General features: G+C 42.7%; 1 protein-coding gene across 1 annotated transcript in view; it reads left to right on the top strand.

Annotated features, from left to right (window-relative positions):
• The window catches only part of Hn (phenylalanine hydroxylase), a 133,688-nt gene extending 114,517 nt beyond the window's left edge, over positions 1 to 19,171 (top strand). Inside the window, exons 10-13 of the mRNA XM_084585046.1 lie at positions 11,415 to 11,510; positions 12,391 to 12,524; positions 13,149 to 13,264; positions 18,930 to 19,171. Coding sequence (XP_084441172.1) covers positions 11,415 to 11,510; positions 12,391 to 12,524; positions 13,149 to 13,264; positions 18,930 to 18,970 — 387 coding nt within the window. The 3' untranslated portion in view covers positions 18,971 to 19,171. The remainder of the gene's footprint in view (positions 1 to 11,414; positions 11,511 to 12,390; positions 12,525 to 13,148; positions 13,265 to 18,929) is intronic.
• Positions 19,172 to 21,916: the final 2,745 nt, after the last annotated feature.

Here is a 21,916-nt window from a genome sequence, read left to right on the forward strand (position 1 = left end):
ACCAGCACGTCTACGCAAACGATATTGCCTTCTTTTCTTCATCCACAAATATATATTGCCACGACCCAAGCCCCAGGGAGCCTTGAAGGTACACGTAGACGAGGACCCGAGAATAAGGTCGGCCTCTAGTTCCAATAACAGAGTCCAGCACCAGCGCGCCTCTCGAGCCAACAACCGTTTCGTCGTCGTCGGCACCAAGCACAGCAATCGCGCGGCGCTAGACACGTGGCAATATATACCTTATATCATACCTTATGAAATTATGTAAATGCTCTTGAATTCTGGCTAAATCTTTATTGATTTACTGAAACTGTCAATAAATGCTTCATTCTAGTCTTTCCGGTCAATCAACCTGTTTCTATTTCCCTTTAGTACCATCTAGAGCCTTTAGTTCAGGTGAGTACTTGGGCTTTATGATTCTTCAATGAGCTGGAGACCTCATATTGAACATATTCACGCAAATGGGAGCGCGCTTTGGGTATACTGCGTCGCATTAGCCACAGGAGATATGGAATGAGACGATCAGCCCTTGTTATGATCTATAAACTTTATGTGCGCCCTATTATGGAATTCGGCTGCGTCTAGTTTACAAGCTGCGTGGCTTACAAACTTCGACCACTGCTCTTGATTGAACGGCAAGCATTGCGGCTTTTCCTGGGCCTTCCTAGTTGTGTGGCAATAAAAGTATTCTACTGTGAGGCTCGGGTACTTCCTTTGGATTCCCTTTGTCAGCAACTTACGGTACAGTCCATTCTAAAATTAAATGATTCTTTCCTATCGTGTTCACGAACAATTTTCAGTTCCTCCCCTAATTTATTTTTCGCACGCATTAGTCCCCCTATCAAAGTCGCAGGTTGTATAAGTGCAGTCATTAATAACTCCGTTGTCAGTAGACGCGTGCTCTGATTCACAAGCCAGTTTTCGATCACCTCAAGTTAATTTGGTTCATGATGACTTTTGTCGAAATCATGCCAACTATTTTCCAGTGTCTACCTAGGTTTCTATTTTGAATGACCATCTGCAACAGTTCCTTTCGTACGTTGTAATCGCCACTGATGTTGCACAGCTCGAGGAAAAAAGGAGTGTTGGGATTTTTTTCTTCTCAACTTGATCGGGCTTTTTCACTCCGCCTTACCAATTATACTACCATATGTATGGCAGAATTTTTAGCTATTGTTTTAGTCACCCGGAAAATTTTTTAGATCATTGCAATGTTATTAATGCGACGGACGCTCTTTCAGTTTCTACTGCCTTGACGGATCCCTCCTTGCCGGAGTAGTTGGCTGAGTGGTAGAACTCAACATATTTACGTGCTTAGTACGCACAGGGGGTTTACTTACAGAGTATCGCTCATAGCAAGACCGCGACTGCAAACATTGTTGTTTTTGTTGTGCCCTCAGATAATGGCACATACACACGAGGGGGATTGGCCACACGCGAAACTACTTGTAAGGAGGTTATGCTGTTGATATGAGAATAAAGAAAAACTAATACATATTAATACGCAGAAGGACAGAAAAGGGCCCTATTCACCAGAAAACAAAAATGAATAACTTCAACTCAATAATTACCCGCAGAGGAGAAGCAGCGTCTTCCTTGACTTCTTCGACTGCGTCTTCTTTGCGTCGGCAGTTTTATGACCTCTAGCCGTCTCATTTCCGCGAAATTAGACTTGTGTGGGTTCCCGACCATTGTAGAATTTCAATGAAGAAATCCGCGGACTTTCTTTCGTTTGCTTCTATGAATGGCCCTATCCTGTCATTATTCCATACTTCTATTTTTTTGGTGGTGGTGGAGCGATTGAAACAAAATATTTGGATGAAATCCTCAAATTCGGCCTTTTTATCTTTTGACAAATTCAGGCATTTCAGGTATACATGAAATCCTGAAAAGGGCCTTTTCCGACAGTGCGAGGTGTGTCTGACAAATTTCAGTGCAAGATTCCTTCGTTTAACTTTTATCTTCATATATCGGGTTGTTCTCCTTCAGTCATGTGTTCATACTGTAATGAGCCTGCGACGTTGGAGCTTTTTTGCCTCATCTGTCGCCGTTTCGCCTCCCTCCGATAACGCTTCCTAGAAATTCCTTGCAAAACATTTATTAATATTCTTGACTATTCACAATTTACTTTCGTTTGGCGCTACTCAGATGAGCTTCAGCAGCGGGACAGTTCGCTCAGCGGTGCACACATTTGTTAACGCCTCTGGTCGGATTCCCTGCTAGGTGTTCCGATTCCGCTGCTTCTCCTCTGCGGGTACTTACTTATTTAGTTGAAGTTATTCATTTTTGTTTTCTGGTGAACAGGGCCTTTGTCTGCCATTTTGCGGAATAATATGTATTTGTTGTTTTTTTCAACAGCATAACTTCCTTACAAGTGGTTTCGCGTGTGGCCAATCTCCCTCGTGTGTATGTGCCATTATCTGAGGGCACAACAACAACAACGTTTGCAGTCGCGGTCTTGCTATGAGCGATACTCTGCAAGTAAACCCCCATACTTGTTACGTGCATACTAAGCACGTAACAATGTGTTGAGTTCTACCAGTCAGCCAACTACTCCGCGTCTGCCTTCACGATCATTTCTCCTAATTTTATTTCCTTACTTTGTTTTCGCAGTATAATATCCTTTCATTCCTGCCGCCTGTTCTGATCAAAGCTTAAGTTTTTTCAACTCCGCAGTTTTAATTCTTTCTGATCACCCGGCTCAACATGACTCCTTTGCCGCTACTGTGGAAAGGGTCTTGCTCAGATGAAACTCTGGCATCAGTTGTTTGCGGCGTTCTGCAAGAAAAGTCACTTTTGCGTCCTTGGCAGATGACATGGTCAGGGGCGCAATGTACAGTGTGCTGTGGGACGTACGTAACCGGACTACATGTCATGGCAGAGTTGGTGAATTTTAATGTTATGGCAGTCGAGCCCGGGACATTTGGACCCCGAGTGAGGTGCCGAGGAGTGAGATTAAACCATGCAGGCCCACCTTTGCGGGCGGCTTTATTGAAGCCAATGTTGATATCAATGCCAGCTGCTCTTTTCTGTCCCAGGTAGCACAAAGTGGGCTCTGAAGGGTGGGCCCCGGTGGGCCCGATGTAGGCAATGCAGGACAGCCCTGCTGGGCTCAATGTGGGTGCTACAAGAGGGGCCGACGTAGGCCCGAAGGGGGCTGTCGACAAAGCCCCAATGGGCCCCACTAGGGGCCGATGCAGGCAGCCCTTGCGGGGCTGCCCACAGTTTTCCGGCATTGTTAAAAGGGCACATCCGGCCAACTCCTCGCTATGGTCCTACTTTGGACCGATTTGGGCAGCCGCTTTGAAGGAACATTTTTTTTTTTTTAAATTTCAGTTAGCCCCTCAGATAATGACATAGGACCAATGCGGGTTCTATAGCGCTAGCCGCACTTGGGCTTGCCCACATTATTCTCATAGGGGTCCGACGTAGAAAATTGATGGAAAGCCCTAGTCCAAGTTTTCGCAATCAATATTTATGCACATGATTAAGTAATTATTTTATACATGTCTGCGCTTTCTAAGCAGCCACGATATTAAATTTTACATTAATTCATAACATTCATCAAGCCGAAATATCTTCATGTACATCTTGTTCAGGCTATGGAGATGTGTGTTCTGAACAGTAATATTGTGCTGCGAGTTGCAGGCTGTCCAAAGCAACCACATAAGAGGCAACAGTTAGCAATCAGTTTGTTTTAGTATTTGCAGCGCAAATCGCATGAGTGTGAGAACTAAAGCCATGTAAATTTCTAATCGACTAAACATGGCCACAACTGTTATATAAATAATCTATAATAGTAATTTAGGGCAACATCTAATTCAAATAAAGGTTGGAAACAATGATTACGCCATTGCACGCACGCCTTCTAGCCCCATTACGGCCGATGTGGGACCTACAGCGGTTTTGTGTGGGCAGCCTCAATTGGTCTGGGTGTTGGTTTTGAACCTAAAGCCCACTTGCTGTTGCACGTGCCTTTAAATTCCCCACAAGGGACCAATTTTGGTATCATGCGGGCCCTCCCGCCTTCCAGCCCCATTACGGCCCATGTGGGATATAAAGCAGTTTTATGTGGGCAGCCCCAATTGGGCTGGACGTTGTTTTTGAACCTAGAGCCCACCTGCTGTTGCACGGGCCTTCAAAGTCCCCACAAAGGACCGATTTTGGTACCATGCGGGCACGCCCGCCTTCCAGCCCCATTACAGCCTATGCGGGACCTAAAGCAGTTTAGCTAAGGCTGCCTCCTTTTGGCTTCACGAGGGCTTGTCCAAATTGAGCCCTTATTCATATTTCAGCTGCCCTCAAGTAACCTATAAGGGGCCGATCTGGGCAGCATGTGGGTATGTCCGTTTTCTTGCCCCACTACGGCCGATGTTGGTCCCACAAAGATTTATTGGGGGCGGCCTCACTTCGGATCTATGAGGGCTTTTCCATAAAAAGCCCACATTTAGGTTCGATTGCCCTCAAATATCCGGCAAGGGACCCTTGTGGCCTCGACGCAGGAATGTGCTCTGCATTAGCCTAACAAAAGCCGCTATGGGACCCATGCAGGAGGAGCAGGGGCAAGCCCAAATGGGGCTTGCCCACTTTTGCCCCATCGGGGACCGATGCAGGTTTTATGATGGTTGCCCCAGCCCCACTTGCCTACATCGGACCTACTGGGGCCCCACATTCTGTGATACCTGGGGTGATATGATGGTTTGTGGTCGTATACGGTAATGCTGCAGGTAATAGATTAATAATCATGAGATCAATATTTATACAGACACCAAAGCGGGTGTACGCCAACGAATATCTGCAAGGGATGCCACACACGGGGAGCGCTAATGTCGCTTCATATTCTTGAACGCATACACCAGAGGTTTTAACGTCTCGAAGTCCTTTTATCTCTCTTTTATGTTTGTTTTTTTCGCCGCAGCTTGACATTCCTTCAGCCGCTCGTCTCTCAGCTGTCAACTACTGTCAGCTGAAGGCTACACTTTTTTTCACAGCTTGCAGTTTTCATTCAGCACAGGAGAGGGGCGAGAAAACCGGACAGACGTTCATGGATTCCCTTTCTCGACCGACGGTGTGAGGTTCCGCTGGGTGTGCAATCGCGTACGCGCCCTCACCTAGCAGGTCTCTGCGCGGTCCTCGTTTTATACACTATTAGACGCTTTTAAAAGAGTGGTATGTCGCCTGATGGAAAAGTCCACAATGCTATATATGGGCAGGCTGCGTGAGTGGGCTCTGTGCTGTCGCATTGAATGATTTTAGGTTGTTTCATTTTCTAATAATGACTCCTTTACACCAGTGAGTTAGACCTTGCACATATCACTCTACATAGACATGGGCAGAATTCAGGGATGGCTGTTTAATAATCTAATCTAACAATTTATGCAACTCATAACAACAATCGGCCGTTCCGTGAGCCGCTTTACATCACAATCTGTGCCACATGTTTTTGCCGGGATAAAACGTAAAGCTAAGGCGTCGGTAAAGCTGAGACAGCTTTTTTGCCAGTAAAGGCTACATTTTCCCGGGCACCCAGCGTCCGTGTAAGCGCTGTTAACGTTCTGACTGAAAAATCGCGAGAGTACATTAACAGTTAACAGGTGATATGACCTTGCTCTGATAGGGCGGATGGTTGCGTGATATCACAATACCGCATGACATGGCCTACATGGCAGGAGCTGCCACATAGGATTACTTAAATGGAATAATCTACTTGGAAGCCTTTTATGCGGAGTCCAACGCATTAGTTCCAGGCGACCAGGTACGTGAGTAAAGTTTCGTTAAACCGGGACTTATACGTCGGGTGGTGTCTCACATCATGTGGTAACTTGAGATTTTACGCGAATGATTATCAGGTGTGATCATCTAAACAATCGGGGAGTGTTATTAGGCGGGCGGCAAATCCACATAGAGCATGAAGTTATGCGAGAACGAAGGGCAACAATTGCTAGCAGGGCCAATATTGCTATCACGTCATACTTACAAAGACGGGCTTTAGTGCCGTCAAATTGTTTTTATGAGCATTGTTGAAGATGTGGAGCCCGATTTCTTCAATTTCGTATGGGCTCTCATGATTGATTTGTTGATGGCATAATGACAGCTGGAAGGTGGACAAGAAAACTCTACAAGTTATTCAGCTAATTTTGCAGAGTTTGGGCAAAAAATTAGGATGAAGCCTATCACAACATGTACATCGGCTTGTTCTGTGCAGTCCGTGGTCCTGAGCTTTTTAAATGGGGAATACAACTCGCTAATACTGCCTTCACAAGCCTAACCTCTATGGGAAAGGTTGGGGAAGCGCCAAAAGCAGGAAGCTTTATAGACACACTCTCGCATAACTTTCACAGGTGGATGTTGGTAACAATGACACATGTGAACAAGTCCTGCAACGTTTCCGACTGTTATGTAGATGCTTCAGCCTTCGCCAGGAAAAGGAGCCGCAACACAAAGCGGTAATTGACTTCTGTCAACATAAAAGGCCCCTTCCAAGAAGTTCACCATCCTTAAAACTCCCTTCTCCTTGACAACGTCGTTCTTTTGTTTCTACTTCTGCAATTCTGTCCAGGCGAGAAGCGAAACTTTCTTGCCCTAAAGGTGTGATAGCTCAAATTATCGCGCATTTCTCTCACTTTACTAAAGATTCATTTCTTGGAGCCCTATCTGCGTAAACGAAGCATGCTTGCTCCGCGTGTGATTGTTTGTTTTAATGTATAAAGCTGTTTTATCAGTGCTTAAGAATGTTTTCAATTTATTCTGCCTGTACTATTTTCTATATTATGCGCTTGTATTCACTGTTGTATACTGCCTTCTTTCGCATAGCCTTTATTGTAGTTTGTTCATTTTGTTTCTGCGATTTATACCATACAAGATGTACCACTCCCTTCTTTAATGTATCTATGCGCTTGAAGTAATATAACATGAAATGAAAAACGTTTGAATGCTGACACATCCGCAACGCCTAACAGCACTCGTGGGCCAACAATTAATGGGGTAACTTTTTAGTTTTCATCTCCTGCCCGCATCGCTTTACACGGCGTTGTTCGCATACGAGCTAACTTCAAATATGATAAAACGCTTTGTAGAAGCGCAACGGTAATGTAGTACAAAATTTGCAAATCTTCCATGCGAAAGCTTGCAAGCTAGCGCCTGTTTCTGTTCCGCTGCAACCGCGGAGTTGACGCTTGATTATTTCTTAACCTGTCGTGAACTTGAGGCGGCAAGCAAGCTAAGCATTCAAAGGCAATCTTATCTCCCTAGTCGGCCAACTGAAACAAACGTATGGACACAGCGGCCCCACCACCGAGACTTGTTAGCATTTATTAGTGCCACATGTCTGCATCTTTATACTTAGATTCCTTATGCTAACCGGCATATTTGCGCAAAAAAATGAAAAAAGGAAACTTTTAAAACATATGCTTTCATTCATTAACTCTTCAGAATTCCCTGCATCCAGCAGGACAAAGTTCTGTGACTGGGCGAATAGCAGCTAAATCTAGCGTACGTATTCCCATGTTAATCGCAGGAACTTGTAAACCATAAATTGGCCATAATACTGCGACCTCCCCGAAAGCATATAAATGCAGCCTGTCGCAAAGCAACTTTCCCTACTTCATGGCCAACCGCCAGCAGCAACACACTAAACCTGATAATCCACCATGAAAATCGTACTTTAGCAACATCTCCCTGCAGAGCCCAGCTAAGTGTTCATGATCATGCTTTCCACAAACATATATAGAAAGCGAACAAACCTGCGTTCGCACCCAAGATGCTCGCACTGAGCTTGTAATAATATCCTTGTTTGATAGCGGCACTGTCTTGCCAAGAAATCTAACTCAATCACTCTCACAAGATCATGTTTCGTACTCTGAGATTTCATTTGCAGGAAGGATTTATGCGCATGACTACGAAACACCTGTAAATATCTGCCTGTTTTGTGTTTCTTTGAATACGTATGAAGTCAAACACCTCTACGACCTTGCTAGTGAAAACACCTTTTCGTTAAGTAAAAAGCAATTGTTGTGTTATCATTACAGTTTTGAAACTTTTCAACTGTAAAACTGCAAAACCCTCGTCTGGTTAGCCCTTTCTTCATGTGTCCATTTCAAGAAGGAATACGTACGGCGAAAGCTTGAAGATTACCTAGATTAAATCAATGTGGCATATCCTTTTTTCATCGGTTTAAGCAACAATGAGGAAATCGGACTGTAGATTTCAAAAATAAAAATAGTGAGCAATAACCCGTCTGTCCTCCTTGAGTTAATAATGGGGATGGAAATCTTTCTAATTATTACATTCAGCAGTTATCCAAGCATCTGTTGCATGCGTCAGGTATTCAATAAGAGGTAAAATAAAAGGGTAAACTCTCACAGCAACATTACTGTAAAAACGCTGCGTCAGCCTAATTAGTTCAAAGAGATGAAAGTGATTGTATTGGACCTCCCTCACGACCATTCTTTTACCATTTCGCAAATACACACTAATGCGATAGTAAAATAACACCACGATAGGGTACAAACTCAACAACACAGCCTCTGTAAAGTTTTCATGTCAGTGGAGGAAAGGTGATATTTATTCAACCTCCTCTCTCTCCTTCGCTAAATCCGAAGGTTATTCTTTTAATTATATTCCAATTTACGTCATTATATTCTCCTCATACACCCCATTAAAACAAGAATTATTGTCAAGTAAGACGGCCGCTGTTCTGAATGCAAATCACATACGGAGTTTGTATTGCCAGAAATGCAACATCTTCCAAGAAAGTCTACAGCAACTTACCTTTCTTACAGTCTTCCAAGATAAAAGCCTCTTCCCACTATTTATGAGAGACATTTTCTAGCGGAATAACCTTAATGTCATTTCGAGTCTATCTTTCAAAAATATCCCACGGCTTTCATGACGAAAACTTAACTGCTTACGTGAAGTAATCCATAATTTTCGCACAATGAGGCGAAAGATCTTGTGGTTGTCTCTGAGGAAATTTTTTTTTTTTTTTTTTGCGGAAGACTTTCTTGTTTCTTGACATTTTTTTTGTTTCGATGGAAAGCGAATGAAATTTGTCTGCAGATTGTGCATATATGGTCCAGCTTTGCCAATTGCAGCCTTCGATTGGCTTTGTATATTTTATCACACTATCGGTAATGGCCTCATTCTGCAGACAATTGTGTGTCTGCGTTGCGAGTGAGAAAATAAGTTGGCCGGTTACACGGCCGTCCACTGACCGGTCGTCGAGGTGGGTCACGTGATGTGATCATATGACAGGAACAGGTTTGCAGGCGCTACCAACTCGAGTGTTGCTTTTCGCATTGGAGGATGAGATCAAAATGCAGCCTTTCGTGGTCTTAGACCTGTAGTTAGACACGTTACTGCTAGATGAGCAGATATGCTTTTACGTCTTGGTTAAAGTGGAGCTGCATACTTACACCTATTGGTCCTTTGTATTTTTTAGTAGCCCTATAATCTATAATAAAGTGTTCGTTGGGTGCAATAGAGGGAAAAAGAATGTGTTAGTTAAGCGTGTACCTAAGAATATGGACGTCAACGAGGATATACAAATCGTACTGCTAGCGGGAGTTATTAATGTCGGCTTTTAAAGACTTATTTAAAGCCTCCAAGCAGTATATTTCTTTCTAATTAACAAATAATACTCGCACTACTCAGCAGATATTACTTCTTTAAAAATGATGGCGATTATGGTTTGTGCTAAACATATTGTCACGACTCAAGTCACAGGGAGCCGTGAAGGTACACGCAGCCGAGGACCCGAGAATAAGGTCGGCTTGTAGTTCCGATCACAGAGTCCAGCCCCAGCGCGTCGCTCGTGCCAACAACCGCTTCGTCGTCGTCGGCACCAAGCACGGCTGTCGCGCGGCTTTAGGCACGTGGCAATATTGTTACGTTTGCATTACCAACTTCTAATCTCGAGAAATATATTTTGTGCTTTCAGTAGCAAAACTATGGAGGTTCTCATTTTCCCCGGCTAGACTCTACTTTTTCGCCGATTCCGCTTTTACTTTAAACGTAGCTTTTATGAATTGTGGATATATATTTCGTTTTTAGGCAGACATTTGAATTTTCAGAACCCCAGTTCATTACTTGGATCCAAGAAAAATGTTTTGCAGAACCGCTCGGGCGGCTTTTGTTCGCCGCTGCCTGAGGCGGTTTTATGACTAATGGTATTTGCTCTTGGGCGCAATGTTATGGAAAGTGAAGCCATGGAAAGTGGTTTCGCGTAACTATGAAAAGAATGCAGCAGAGCTGAGAAGGGAAGATGGGAATGGTCGCAGCTCGAGTAAAAAATTCCTACAATTCATTTCTTTCTGGTCGTCTCCTGTTGCTTGCCTCTCCTAAAATTGGGGTCCGATCCCCCTGGAACGCTCGACATTTTGTGTTTCCTCACTACTCTTCTTCGCCACAATGAATGGTTCTAGAAACCAATTTTTTTCTACTTAAGGGCAGTCGTGATAAGAACCCCAGCCGCAGAGATTTTTTCGAAGATGTGAGCGTTCTCCTATATCCTGCCGGAAAATATACTACTCCAAACCGAATTTATTTCGGAGAGCTTTTCCAGGTTAACTTTCCTTCTTTTTTTTTCTTTTTCACTTGATCATCACTGCTGTCTCGGTAACCTGAATCTGAAAGCCTTTTTAAAAGCTAGGGCTGCACAAAATAGTGACCGCAGGATTCATTCTGGCAATTATTCATCGCTCACACAAAGAATTCAATAACATTACTCTGGCAAAATTCAGCCCATCCGCTAAAATAGCTAAAAAAGCCAGTTTTGTGGAAACTGACATTTCGAGGAAAGCGTTACTGTAGACTCAAATTTCCTTTTATTGAGCTGAGAATTTACGCAATCTTAGCGCAAATACCTGCCACTTTGTTTTTTGACGAGGCTTGTATACGCGGTGCTAAAGAATATGAACTCAACGAGAATCTTGAAGCTCTGTGCTGACTGCAGGATAGTAAAAGCTACTCTGTTGTTAACGATCGATTTCACTTGGAAGCAATAAGACTGTTGATTGCCAACAAATACTTATAGAGTGTAGACGCGTCGCTAGATGTTGCCTACAGCGAATATTCATAAGCACTTTATTCCTTTGTGAAAAGCAGCACTCATAATTCTATATGATCCTTAGACCTTCCTCATCACAGAGCAAACGTTTACAACATGAACACAAGGAAAGCAAAGATTGTCACCCATGTTTGTAGTAGGTAGGATAGTCTGACTACTTATGTACTCCGAGCACCGTTCTCTGCATGAAAATGAATTTTATTTCGCACTGCCACCCCCTATGAGGTGCCTCCTTTACCATCATCATAACCTATCAAATGCTCTTCTTTTATATTCTTCACTTTCTCTAATGTTTTGAGTATATCTCTTTTATGTTTTAATTTCTCCAACCGTTCTTTTTCACTCCCAGTGTTACTGGTTCACAGTGGAGTTCGGGATCTGCAAACAAGATGGCCAGCTGAAGGCTTACGGTGCTGGTCTGCTGTCATCGTTTGGAGAGCTTGAGGTAGGTGCCTAATATCCTGTTTCAATACTCAGACTGAAGGCCACTTATTTCAATGCATCGTATACATCTTGAAATTCACGTTATAAAGTTTATGGATTATGCCACATTAAGATAGATTGTTATCGTGAGCGTAACCTAGTATTTATGGTTCGTAGCTCTTGCATCTACAAGTAAAACGTTTGGGAGGTATGAGTAAAAAGTTGAGTTTATTTCTACTAGTGCAAGAATACATCTTCAAGAATGGCCCTCAAAAGTACCTTTAATTCATCCCGCGAAATTATTTTTCTGCGTGTAATACATCTTTAAAATTTGGTATTTTGGTACGTTTCCTGCTCCACTGGTTGCATCGGCAACTCATTATCTCATATTACACTATGTTCTGTAGTTTAAACAGGGTACCTTCTGTACAGCGGGTCAAGACGTCTGAAGCCTTGAGTCTTATTGGCATGACACCTACTGTACTGTAGAGGTATTATTGTGGAGCCCAGACCTAGGAAACAATCTAGAAATTTAAGGCTGCTGTACTTGAAATCATAGCTACAGGGAGAGTGAAAGACCGGTTTTGGTTTTTGAATTGGGCTCATTTTGGAGGCCTCTGATAGGCATCCTGATGCTCTAATCATGAACTGTAGTAAGGACAACAATGTATTACTCCCATTCACAATTGTTTCATCACTCCTTGCATATAAGCCGTAAGGAGCATAAGCCTTTACAAGACATAAATTCTCTTTGGTTCATCTAGGCTGCAGCACCGTCGTCACTGGTGTATTATGCAATTTTTCATTTCAATTCACTTTGTTGTTCATTTGGGTTATAATCGTACTTAGGAACTGCAAGCATAATAGTTTATGTCTCTACCACTCCTCTTCTACACATTCAGTACTGCCTCAGTGGAAAACCCGAGATGAAGCCCTTCGAGCCGGCTGTTACCGGAGAGCAGAAGTACCCCATCACTCAGTACCAGCCCGTCTATTTTGTGGCAGAGAGTTTCCAGAATGCCCAGAAAAAAGTCAGGTAAACCTGAACAGCGGCTTTCACACTAATTAAGAATTATTAATGAGTTAATTATTTAATAGCAGAGTTTACAGAGTTTGCCATCTGTGGCCATGTTATTAGCTTTTGAGAAGTGTTAGAGATTGTTGCGCCAGAGAGTCATCGCTATCTTGTCATGGCTTCTGAGGGATCACATTCGGAGGATTTCAAACATAGACGTCACGATAATTTGCTCTACCCAGTGTACAGTAAAACGCATGTTAGCAATCTTTATCATAGCTTGTTTCACTTTCAATCCAAATATCATGGAAATTATACAATCGGTAAGCTTCTTCTAGTTTCATATATATATGTGGGACCGTACGACGTCTGCATGAAAAAAAAAATCTTCAAACTAAGATAATGTGGAATATTTACATCTATGATCTGAATCCGTGTACTAAGGCAAGTCGTCAGGTTCAAACATTGCGCACAAAAATAGTACCACCTTGCAGGTTCTTAGGGAGACAGTGTCTTGTTTTTTGGAGAAACGTTCCCTTTTCTTGTTGCTGAGCATCGAACATGAAATTTATGCGCTCTTCTGTAAAGTAGTTTATGTGAATCCTGAAACTGATATTAGTCAGTATTTCTTCTGCTTTCTCGCAGGGAGTACGCCTTATCTATCCCGAGGCCATTTACGGTGCGCTACAACCCTTACACTCAGAGCGTTGAGATTGTGGACACCAACATTCAGGTCCAGAACCTCGCCCAGGACATCCAGTGTAAGTATTAACCTGTGCTCAGAGATACGCTATCTATGCAATGAAAAATGGTTAACATACTTTTATTGTTTGTTACCCGCATGATTCCTAATAACGAACTACTTTAAATTACTATTATCGCTACTTGCGTCATACTAATTCAGAACCTCCGGCACACGACAGAAAGGAAAAGAGGCTGTAAAGCTAAATCCAGTGCATGTCAGCCACTTAATTACACATATCCTGAGTTGCAACCTCTCCTCCCTTTTTTTTAATGCCAAATTGCCCAATATACGCTAGTATGAATTCTGAAATGCATTTTTTTTATACTGTAAGAAAAGTGTTGAGTGATACGAATTACTGTTTCGAAGACATTATTGGGAGTGGTCTAATCTACCAATGCATAATAAAAGCTTCTCTTTAAAGCTTGTTCTGCGTTCATACCAGCTACTTATGACAGGCAGAATAAACCAATGAAGCGCGGTTGGACACTGCAAAAAATTAAAATGCTACAACAGCCCCAAGGAATAGTCTTGGATACATTGCTTCAGCCCGCAGTTGCGACACGTCGAGAACATTGCTATGACTAGAACGATGCGGAACCTGACACGAGATGATGATTGCGTTTCCTACGGGGAACTGCCACGCCTACAAATCTGTATTGCGCTTTAGAATTTGTTGGAGGTTTTTTACTCTCCACCATCCTCTAAGACCGTAGAATGTATCTCGATAGCGGCTACCGGCTTTATTCTATTACTAAACCATATGACGCAGCCCCGCGCTACAATAACGGAATCGCTGTCTCCCCACTGCAAATATAAAGTAATAAATGTATGGTACAATACCAACAGATGCAAAAATTACGCTTTAAAAGCCGCATACACTTGAATAAACGCGCTGGTTCAGGATTTCTTGGTGTGCAACCGCATCACTCACAGTATTTAAAGCATTTACACATCATAATAAACAGAAACGTGGTAAATTACCAGTAAACGTACCTCGTGCAATGTACAATGTAGTTAATAAGTGATGAAAAAGACAGTTAACCTAGCTTTAAATTCTGAGGTGGCGCTGAAGGGAACCTGGTAATATGGGAGGCATATCATAACTAACCAAGCAGTTTCCCCAACTTTTATACCTTTTACTAATCTCCTCAGGTTAAAGCTTCGCCGGTCTGAAACAAGTTGGTAATTAAGAACTATGTCGAATGCGTTAAAAAACGTAAAAGCCTCATGCCTATTATTGCTTTCTTTTGTAAATGCTTGAGAATTATCATCTATATATTGCACACACTTCATGACGCGATAAACGTCTCGATGAAAACAGTGCCCACAGAGTTAAAAATTACACTTATTAGGTATGGTGCTCGCCTAGTCCTAAAAGCATCCTCCATCATTTTACTGGTACCGCTGCGTATGAGGATGCACTTATCTGTCTAGAAGAAACTCCTCGGAATTCATATTTACTTTGCAACAAGCAAACTATTTTGCAGCACGTCCATAATGCTTTCTTATTGAGGAACTTAACAAGTGTCTAGGTAAAGTCTAGGTGTCTAGGTAAGTGTCTAGGTACAGGGAACCTGTACAATTCTTATTTGCTGCAGGAATATCCTCTAATACACAACTTTTATATAATAACCTCTCCTTGCCTGGAATCCGAAATCTCACCGTTTCCATCATGTCAATTTCGTTTTGGAGGAAATCAAAACGTGACAAATTGTACTTTGTCTTTTTATGCATGCAATCCACTGGTGTCATTGTTAAATCATGAAATAGAGTGATTTCTGTCAATCGCGCCCTATTCGTACCGTTTTCCTCGCTCAGACATATGCTTGCATACGATTATTTACTTAACATGTCGACCGAGTAAGTTAAGTATTTATAATAACAATTCAGAACCTTGAGTTAAGCCGAATATGTTTGTTAACCATCTGCTTTGGTCCCACGATGCAGACAACGCTACCCAAGCACGAGAACATACACCGACTAATTGTTTCTCTCAAATTTTCGAATAACCATGCAATCGAATACCGGGGAAAGGCGAAATGTGGCGAATGTGGGTGGAATGTGGCGATGAATCGCTATAAAAACTTCAAAAGCACTTCCCTCCTCTCATATGGGATCTTAGAAACCTCCTTTGCTGTCATCAGCGTTGCTTTTCCACGTGCGTGACATGAATTCAGGCGCACGAAGGTAAATTTTGTAGAGGTTCCCGAAAACCTCTTGTCGAGAAGTACTCACTACGTGCTGGCACTAGCATATATTTTCGTAGAATGTCTCGCGTGTGCTGCAGACAGGCGCACCAGAAGCGCACCTTTTCGAATTCATACGGCAGTGCACGTCCTTCCTTTGAAATGTTGCAAACAGTTTCATAACTATTAAGTCAAAGACTCGGTAGGATATACGTGTTCAGCATACAGATTGCGGACACACCATGTCAGCAAGGCGCTTAACTACAGGCTCCTGCCTGACCCTTAACTCATCCAGAGGACATGTGCAAAAGTTGCCACTCCCGGTTTCACTGTAGATGTTGGCCGTGCCTGAGCCAAGAACTTGATTCTGCAGCTTTTTACGGAGTAAAAAAACACCGCATCCACGCCCAACTTGACTACAACTTTGTGGGTTTACATATTCCAAAGAATACACAAAGAGCATAAGGGGCTAGGTGGCTCAAAAACAAGCAACGGTGCCACACTTTTGCCGTTAGAGCATAAAGTAACTGGTTGAAATCTGTTTTATGAGTCAAATTTAGAATGTCGGTAATTACTACTCAAGCCGCAAATTCATCAAAATGCACTTTTCTTTCTTTAAAGAATACGTTTTCCTAACTTTTTTTTTCCGCGTACACACAGAAATACGTCCCTTTCAAAAACGTTGTGGTGACTCGGCATCACATCTACGTAGGGTGTCACACATCTTGTGTCGCAAAGAAAGAAAACGTAATCTCCATGTCTTATGCGATGGTCTCACTTCGGTGAAATCATGATGTTGGAAACACTCCTCGCACCGAGATCATCTTTCTTGAAAGTGCTGTTGAAAGCGCTGACAATTATGATGCTAAAAACCGTAGACTACCGCGCACTACGACCGTCTTTTAGGCTCAGTTAAAAAATATAAACCCGACATACTAAGCAATAAGCACCAAAATAATGTGCATGACTAAAAGTCGGCCTCTTAAGACACTCTGGCAAAAGGGGTTAATACGATGGCTCTCAAGAAGGAGAAAAGCGCTCATCGCTATTTATATTGCCATTGTGAAAGCAGGGCCTAAATACATCAACTATGAACAATGAAAATATAATCTGCACCCCTCGGTATATCATCGTGTAGGTTGTATACATGAACTTGTCAGAATGCGGATATAGTTGAGTGCTCCATTGAACGAACGAGGTTTGAGAGCGACAGGTGTGATCATCCATTTACCTACTTTTCAATATATTTACACTTTCTATCTAAAAGGTGATCTGACTCGACTTATGTCGATTCCTTGCAAACGTACCTACGAACATGTACTAAAACATGCTCATCGCGTGTACAAGCGTGACGCCATAAATAGTAGTAATTATTTGAAATGATCTCGCCATTCAAAATATATGCACAACCTTTTCCTCACTGCGTCAGATAATGTCGACTTAACTGACCGAAGCAAAAAGTGAATTTTATGTTTATTTCAATGAGTAAACATTAAGATCGCCATGCAGACAAAAAGCATCTGGTATCAGTGCCTACACCGACCACAGGCGCGTTCACAATTTCTGTGAAATCTCCACATTCCATCTGTCAGATGTCAAAAAGTATTTGAGAGATGTTGCTTTTCCCTACGCGCCCACTATGGCATTATTGGAACAGAAATCTTTTTTCCACTTGCCAGGGGGGGAAAACGGTGCCTAACTAAATGACTCAGCAGTAATTACAGTGTCATACAGTTATTCAGCAACAACTAATTAAAACAGTGATTGAAAATAAGTAAGGAAAAAGTATAGTATAGGAATCAGAAAAAACATTGAAAATTGGAATAGGATGGGAGAGTGAAAGATATAGGGGCCAGAATCCTGTGAGAACTCCTCTCCTTAAACGACAATAATCGCCTACAATTAGGATAGTGATGCTGCTCAAATTGTTACAAAAACACAATCTGGCGACGACAGGGGATAAGCACCTTCAGGTTATTACTTGGCTATATCTTTTTTATTTTGTTATAAAGTTCAATGTACGTGGTTGCAACGAAAACGTTCACTCGCTGAATAGACGATGTCGTACTTCAATACTACCTTTAGTATTCACTGTTATCTTAAGCGCATCTATATCATTTCCAGTTTTAACCTGACAGCGTTAAGACTTCGTTATCCAGATTATGTGCGTTAGGAATGACGTTGTCGGCCCTGGCTTTTCCCTTAGTGAATGAAACTGCACTAATAATTGGCCTAATATTGCTTCTGTGTTGGAAGTGTCTTGACTGCGAGGAAGTAGACTGCACCTGCGGTATATTCACCAGAGCTAATTATTAAGCCTTCGACACTCGTTACTTGCTTTGTCTGCAACACTAGACACGTTCTTGTTTGCACACAGTCAGTGGGTAAATAATGGCCTAGTAAAAGAGCTGTCTAGTGGTACTTAATGCACAACGCACAAAAAGGAAAGCTCACCTATTTAGCAGCGCTCTGTGTGAAAAAGGAAAGCATGACTTGAAAATAACGACACGCTTGGTTGCAGGATTCCTGAAAGAATTCTTGGCAGTTTTCAGCCGTAATGGGAGCGACAGTCATGATGATTATTTATTTATTTATTTATTTATTTATTTATTTATTTATTTATTTATTTATTTATTTATTTATTTATTTATTTATTTATTTATTTATTTATTTATTTATTTATTTATTTATTTATTTATTTATTTATTTATTTATTTATTTATTTATTTGATAATGCAGGGGAAAGGCCTAGGCAGTAGACTAGGCCTTGACAGGTTGTTGCTCGCTGCGCTCAATTGAAAGACAATCTTAAGCGCTTTCTGTTGCCGCATTGCATTCTTTGCTTTATGAAAAGGTTCGCTGCCTGCCCAATTTACTTCAGAGCAGATCCTTGAAACAGCGTGTCCCACGTGCTTGGTTTTGCATTTCGAGAGTATTACGTGCAATGAATCGCAACCCTGCGAACGGTGTGGCGTAGAGAGTATTAGTGTCTCGTTTGTTTACCAATATTTTGTCCATTGCTGCTTTGTTTTTGTTTTTTAATTTGGAAAAATAGATTTGACTTCTTACTTTGGAGCTAGAGGCGTCTCTCTCACCACTTTAGAGAGGAGAGGAACGAATGGGTCATCACTGTATGGAAGACCAGGTTTTTCTCGCTCGTAGAAGAAGGCAACTTGAGTCACAGTAAATTCTCTTTTTACGTCACTGTTTATTGGATAGCTTCCGCAGCCCGTATTGGGGTACGGAAGTCTAGTGTTCGTGGCATAATCCCTGGCCGATGTGTTTTCATGCCTGACGCACACTTAGTTGACCAGTAAACTTCTTACTCCAGCAATGACCGCGCAGCCTTTGCCTACCTGTGCAGTTCTCCCTGTTCGCGCAGTAATTATTTGCCAAAGAACATGCGAGAGAAAAAGATTATGCTCTTAAGTCTAGAACACAAAACATAACAATGAAGCAGTGATATTTTAAAACGAACTTCTGTTTTTTTCACAGCGGATATGACTCTCCTGGCGGACGCTCTCAAGAAAATTTGAGTGAAGGTCAAGAAGCACAATATTCTCCATCAAGGGAGGTGGCCCTAGTTTTGATGCATTTAAACTCCTACCTTAAATGGCGTCCCCAGAGAAGACCAAGGAACTACAGCCAGCCGTACATTTTGTATAAGCTACCGCTTCCACACTTTGTACTACAACTGAAATAAAGCAGCTCAATTTCCTTAATGTTCTTCACCAAAACACGGAATGCCGCCTGGTGAAATAGTTAATGGCACTGCTATTTGGAGCTTCTTATGCACTGGAACGGCGACCACAACAGGCGAGTAGAAATCGGAAGAGATGCTAAGAGGCCAAGTGGTACGTACATTTTCCTCGACTCTTGTTTAGGTCGTCTCCTCAGCCGACATGCATCTTGATGTCGTTGAACCGAACAAATGTAATACGGACGACATTCCAACATCCTTAATAAAGGCTCTAGCTGCTCATTTCCTTTTATTTCAATTACCTTTGTAACAAAGACACAAATGACTAAGATAGTTCAAGGATACCTGCAAGGGAGTCACCGAGGGAACGGTTATCAATTTCAATCGGGCCGATTCGCTCTTTGTTCTGATGCTGATGAACTTTGCTCCTGCGTTATTCAACAGATTAACTAGGAGAAAGTTCCGTCATTGTCTGTGCAACGTTTACTTTACGATGAAGGTTCCACGTGTTGTAAAGTAAAAAGGCGAACTTTATTTCTTTCAAATATTGGCAGAGTACACAGACCGCCAAGCGTTTGTAATTCGTCAAAGCATTTTTTTTCAATGTCTTTGACAGTGAGCAAACTGCCCTTGCATATCAACCCTTACTACGTTTACGGTTCTAGAAAAGTCACGCTATGCCAAAATTATTAGATTAAACTAGCAGCCTCCAGTATATAGAGTGACATGTGGCTAAGGTGAATGACCTTCGCATTCACCTTACACATTTCTTAAACGACAACACAGAACTTCAATATTATATCCTGCTTTTTACAGACAGCAAAAATGATTTGTTTATATTTAGTTGTTATAATCGTCTCTCTACTCTACGCTCGAATGCCGACGTGTGAGTTATGATAAATAAAATATGAGACTGCGAGATTCTTAGGTCACCATATATTCTTTAAAAGTACCATCCACGATGAAGGCTACTTACGTGAAGCTGAAAACGGAATAAGAGTGAGATCCCGCGTTCTTAACAGTAAAGTTACGTATTAAACTAAAGACAACATGTTGTAACGAGGTTTTAGCAGTAAAGAGTAATCGAGAGAGAAGTCGTACAACGATAGTCCCGGTGAGCTTTCAGTGTGAATAGAGAGTTTTAGCTTAACGTGATCTGCGATCCGCTACCGTAATCTGCCACCGCGCGTTCCACTGCGCACACCCAGACTCCCCTTGACGCCGATAAATGGCGCCACATACTGAATGTCAGCACACAGACCTGCCGCGTCGGGACCAGTCAGCCTGAGCGCCCCATCCACGCGCGGTAGAGAGTCATGGTGGCGGATCGCGGATCACGGTAAGCTAAATCTCTAATAAGTTGATCTCGTACCGCGCTCTCGCGGTGTGGCTGCTGCCGGAACACATCTTTGTCTTTATAATTACCCCCGGTGAAAAGACGAGCCATTCTGGCGGCTCACAGTGATAACGACACACACGATGTAATAGTATTGTTTGAAGCAGCACACATAGACAGTTTCCCGGTTAAATGGGCGGACATCACCGGCTGGCTTCACAGGTTCCACGATGTAGTAGACTGGTGAAGTGCGCTCGAGGATGCTAGGATCCGTGTATTTGGATGCAAGTTTGGTGGAGAGACCGAGTGTGGTAAATGGCACGCAAAGCCAGGTGGGAGATGCGGGTTTGAAGATGGCAAGATTGTGGGCAGAGTTGAAAGCGGGGTTTGGCATCACTGCGGTCCGTACATCAAGACCAAGCAAGCCGACGAACAGAGGGCCGTCGCGAATGGCGAAGTGAGCAAGATAGGAGCGGACAGCATGAGGAAAAGTCCGGCCGATGTGATTGAAAATTGATAAGACCAGCTATTCAAAGATCCCATGTTTTCTCGCCAGCCATGTTGTGCAAGGCAGGTGTCAACGAAAAGCACCCGACAATGGAGCGGGAGCTGTTCCTAGCAGCAGTGTATGAAATGGGTCCCCAGATGTTGACATAAATTTCGTCAAAGGGACAGAAAGCGCGAGAAACAGACTTCTCCGTGCACACTGGAAGTCGCCGCAAGAAGCGGACGTACCCCCGGGTGCACGCAAAAATACATCGATATTAAAAGCAGAGGTGATAATGTATATGTCTTAGAGTGCTTACATTAGAATACCGCGGATCATTGTGAAACCAGACGCAGATTTTCGGCTGTAATGAAGAGGTATGACCAGAAACTACACCTGACGGTCAGCGATGCCCACAAGTCATTGGCGAATTGGGCAGCAGCGGCGTACAGCATAGGCTGCTTGGGCATTTGGGGGTTGGAAGGCGGCCGTGAAAAGTTATCTAAGGATTTTATGTTTGTTTTTTTCCTTGTTTTGTCCAGAGAAACTGAACCGGAGCTTAACCGACTTGTGAAGAGCAGGCACAATTAGGCGAGGGCAGACGGCGCGACAAAGCGCTGGAGTCATTGTATTGTCGCTCGGAGCAATTTATGACGTGTATATTTCACTTATGTAGGTGTATGGCTCAGCTAGCGAAGCGGCGCGCTGGGGCGTTGAAAGAAAACAACAAGCAAACAAAAGCACAGTAAAGAAAGCATTGGCGCTCTACGACGATGTCAGATGGGCAGCCATAAACGTCAAGAGCTTAACTTTCTGACGGGATAACAATGCTATGCACTGCTTTTGTGGGTCTGCATGTGTGAAGTAATATCAGGATTTAAGTCTTTTCAGAGCGCGGCCCACGTGCGCAGGAGACAGCTCGTCAAATTCTATTTTACGTTGCTTACGCAGTGCGACTA

The sequence above is a fragment of the Amblyomma maculatum genome, chromosome 11 (genome assembly GCF_055883805.1).
Source record: "Amblyomma maculatum isolate TAMU_Amacu chromosome 11, ASM5588380v1, whole genome shotgun sequence".
Taxonomy (NCBI): Eukaryota; Metazoa; Arthropoda; class Arachnida; order Ixodida; family Ixodidae; genus Amblyomma; species Amblyomma maculatum.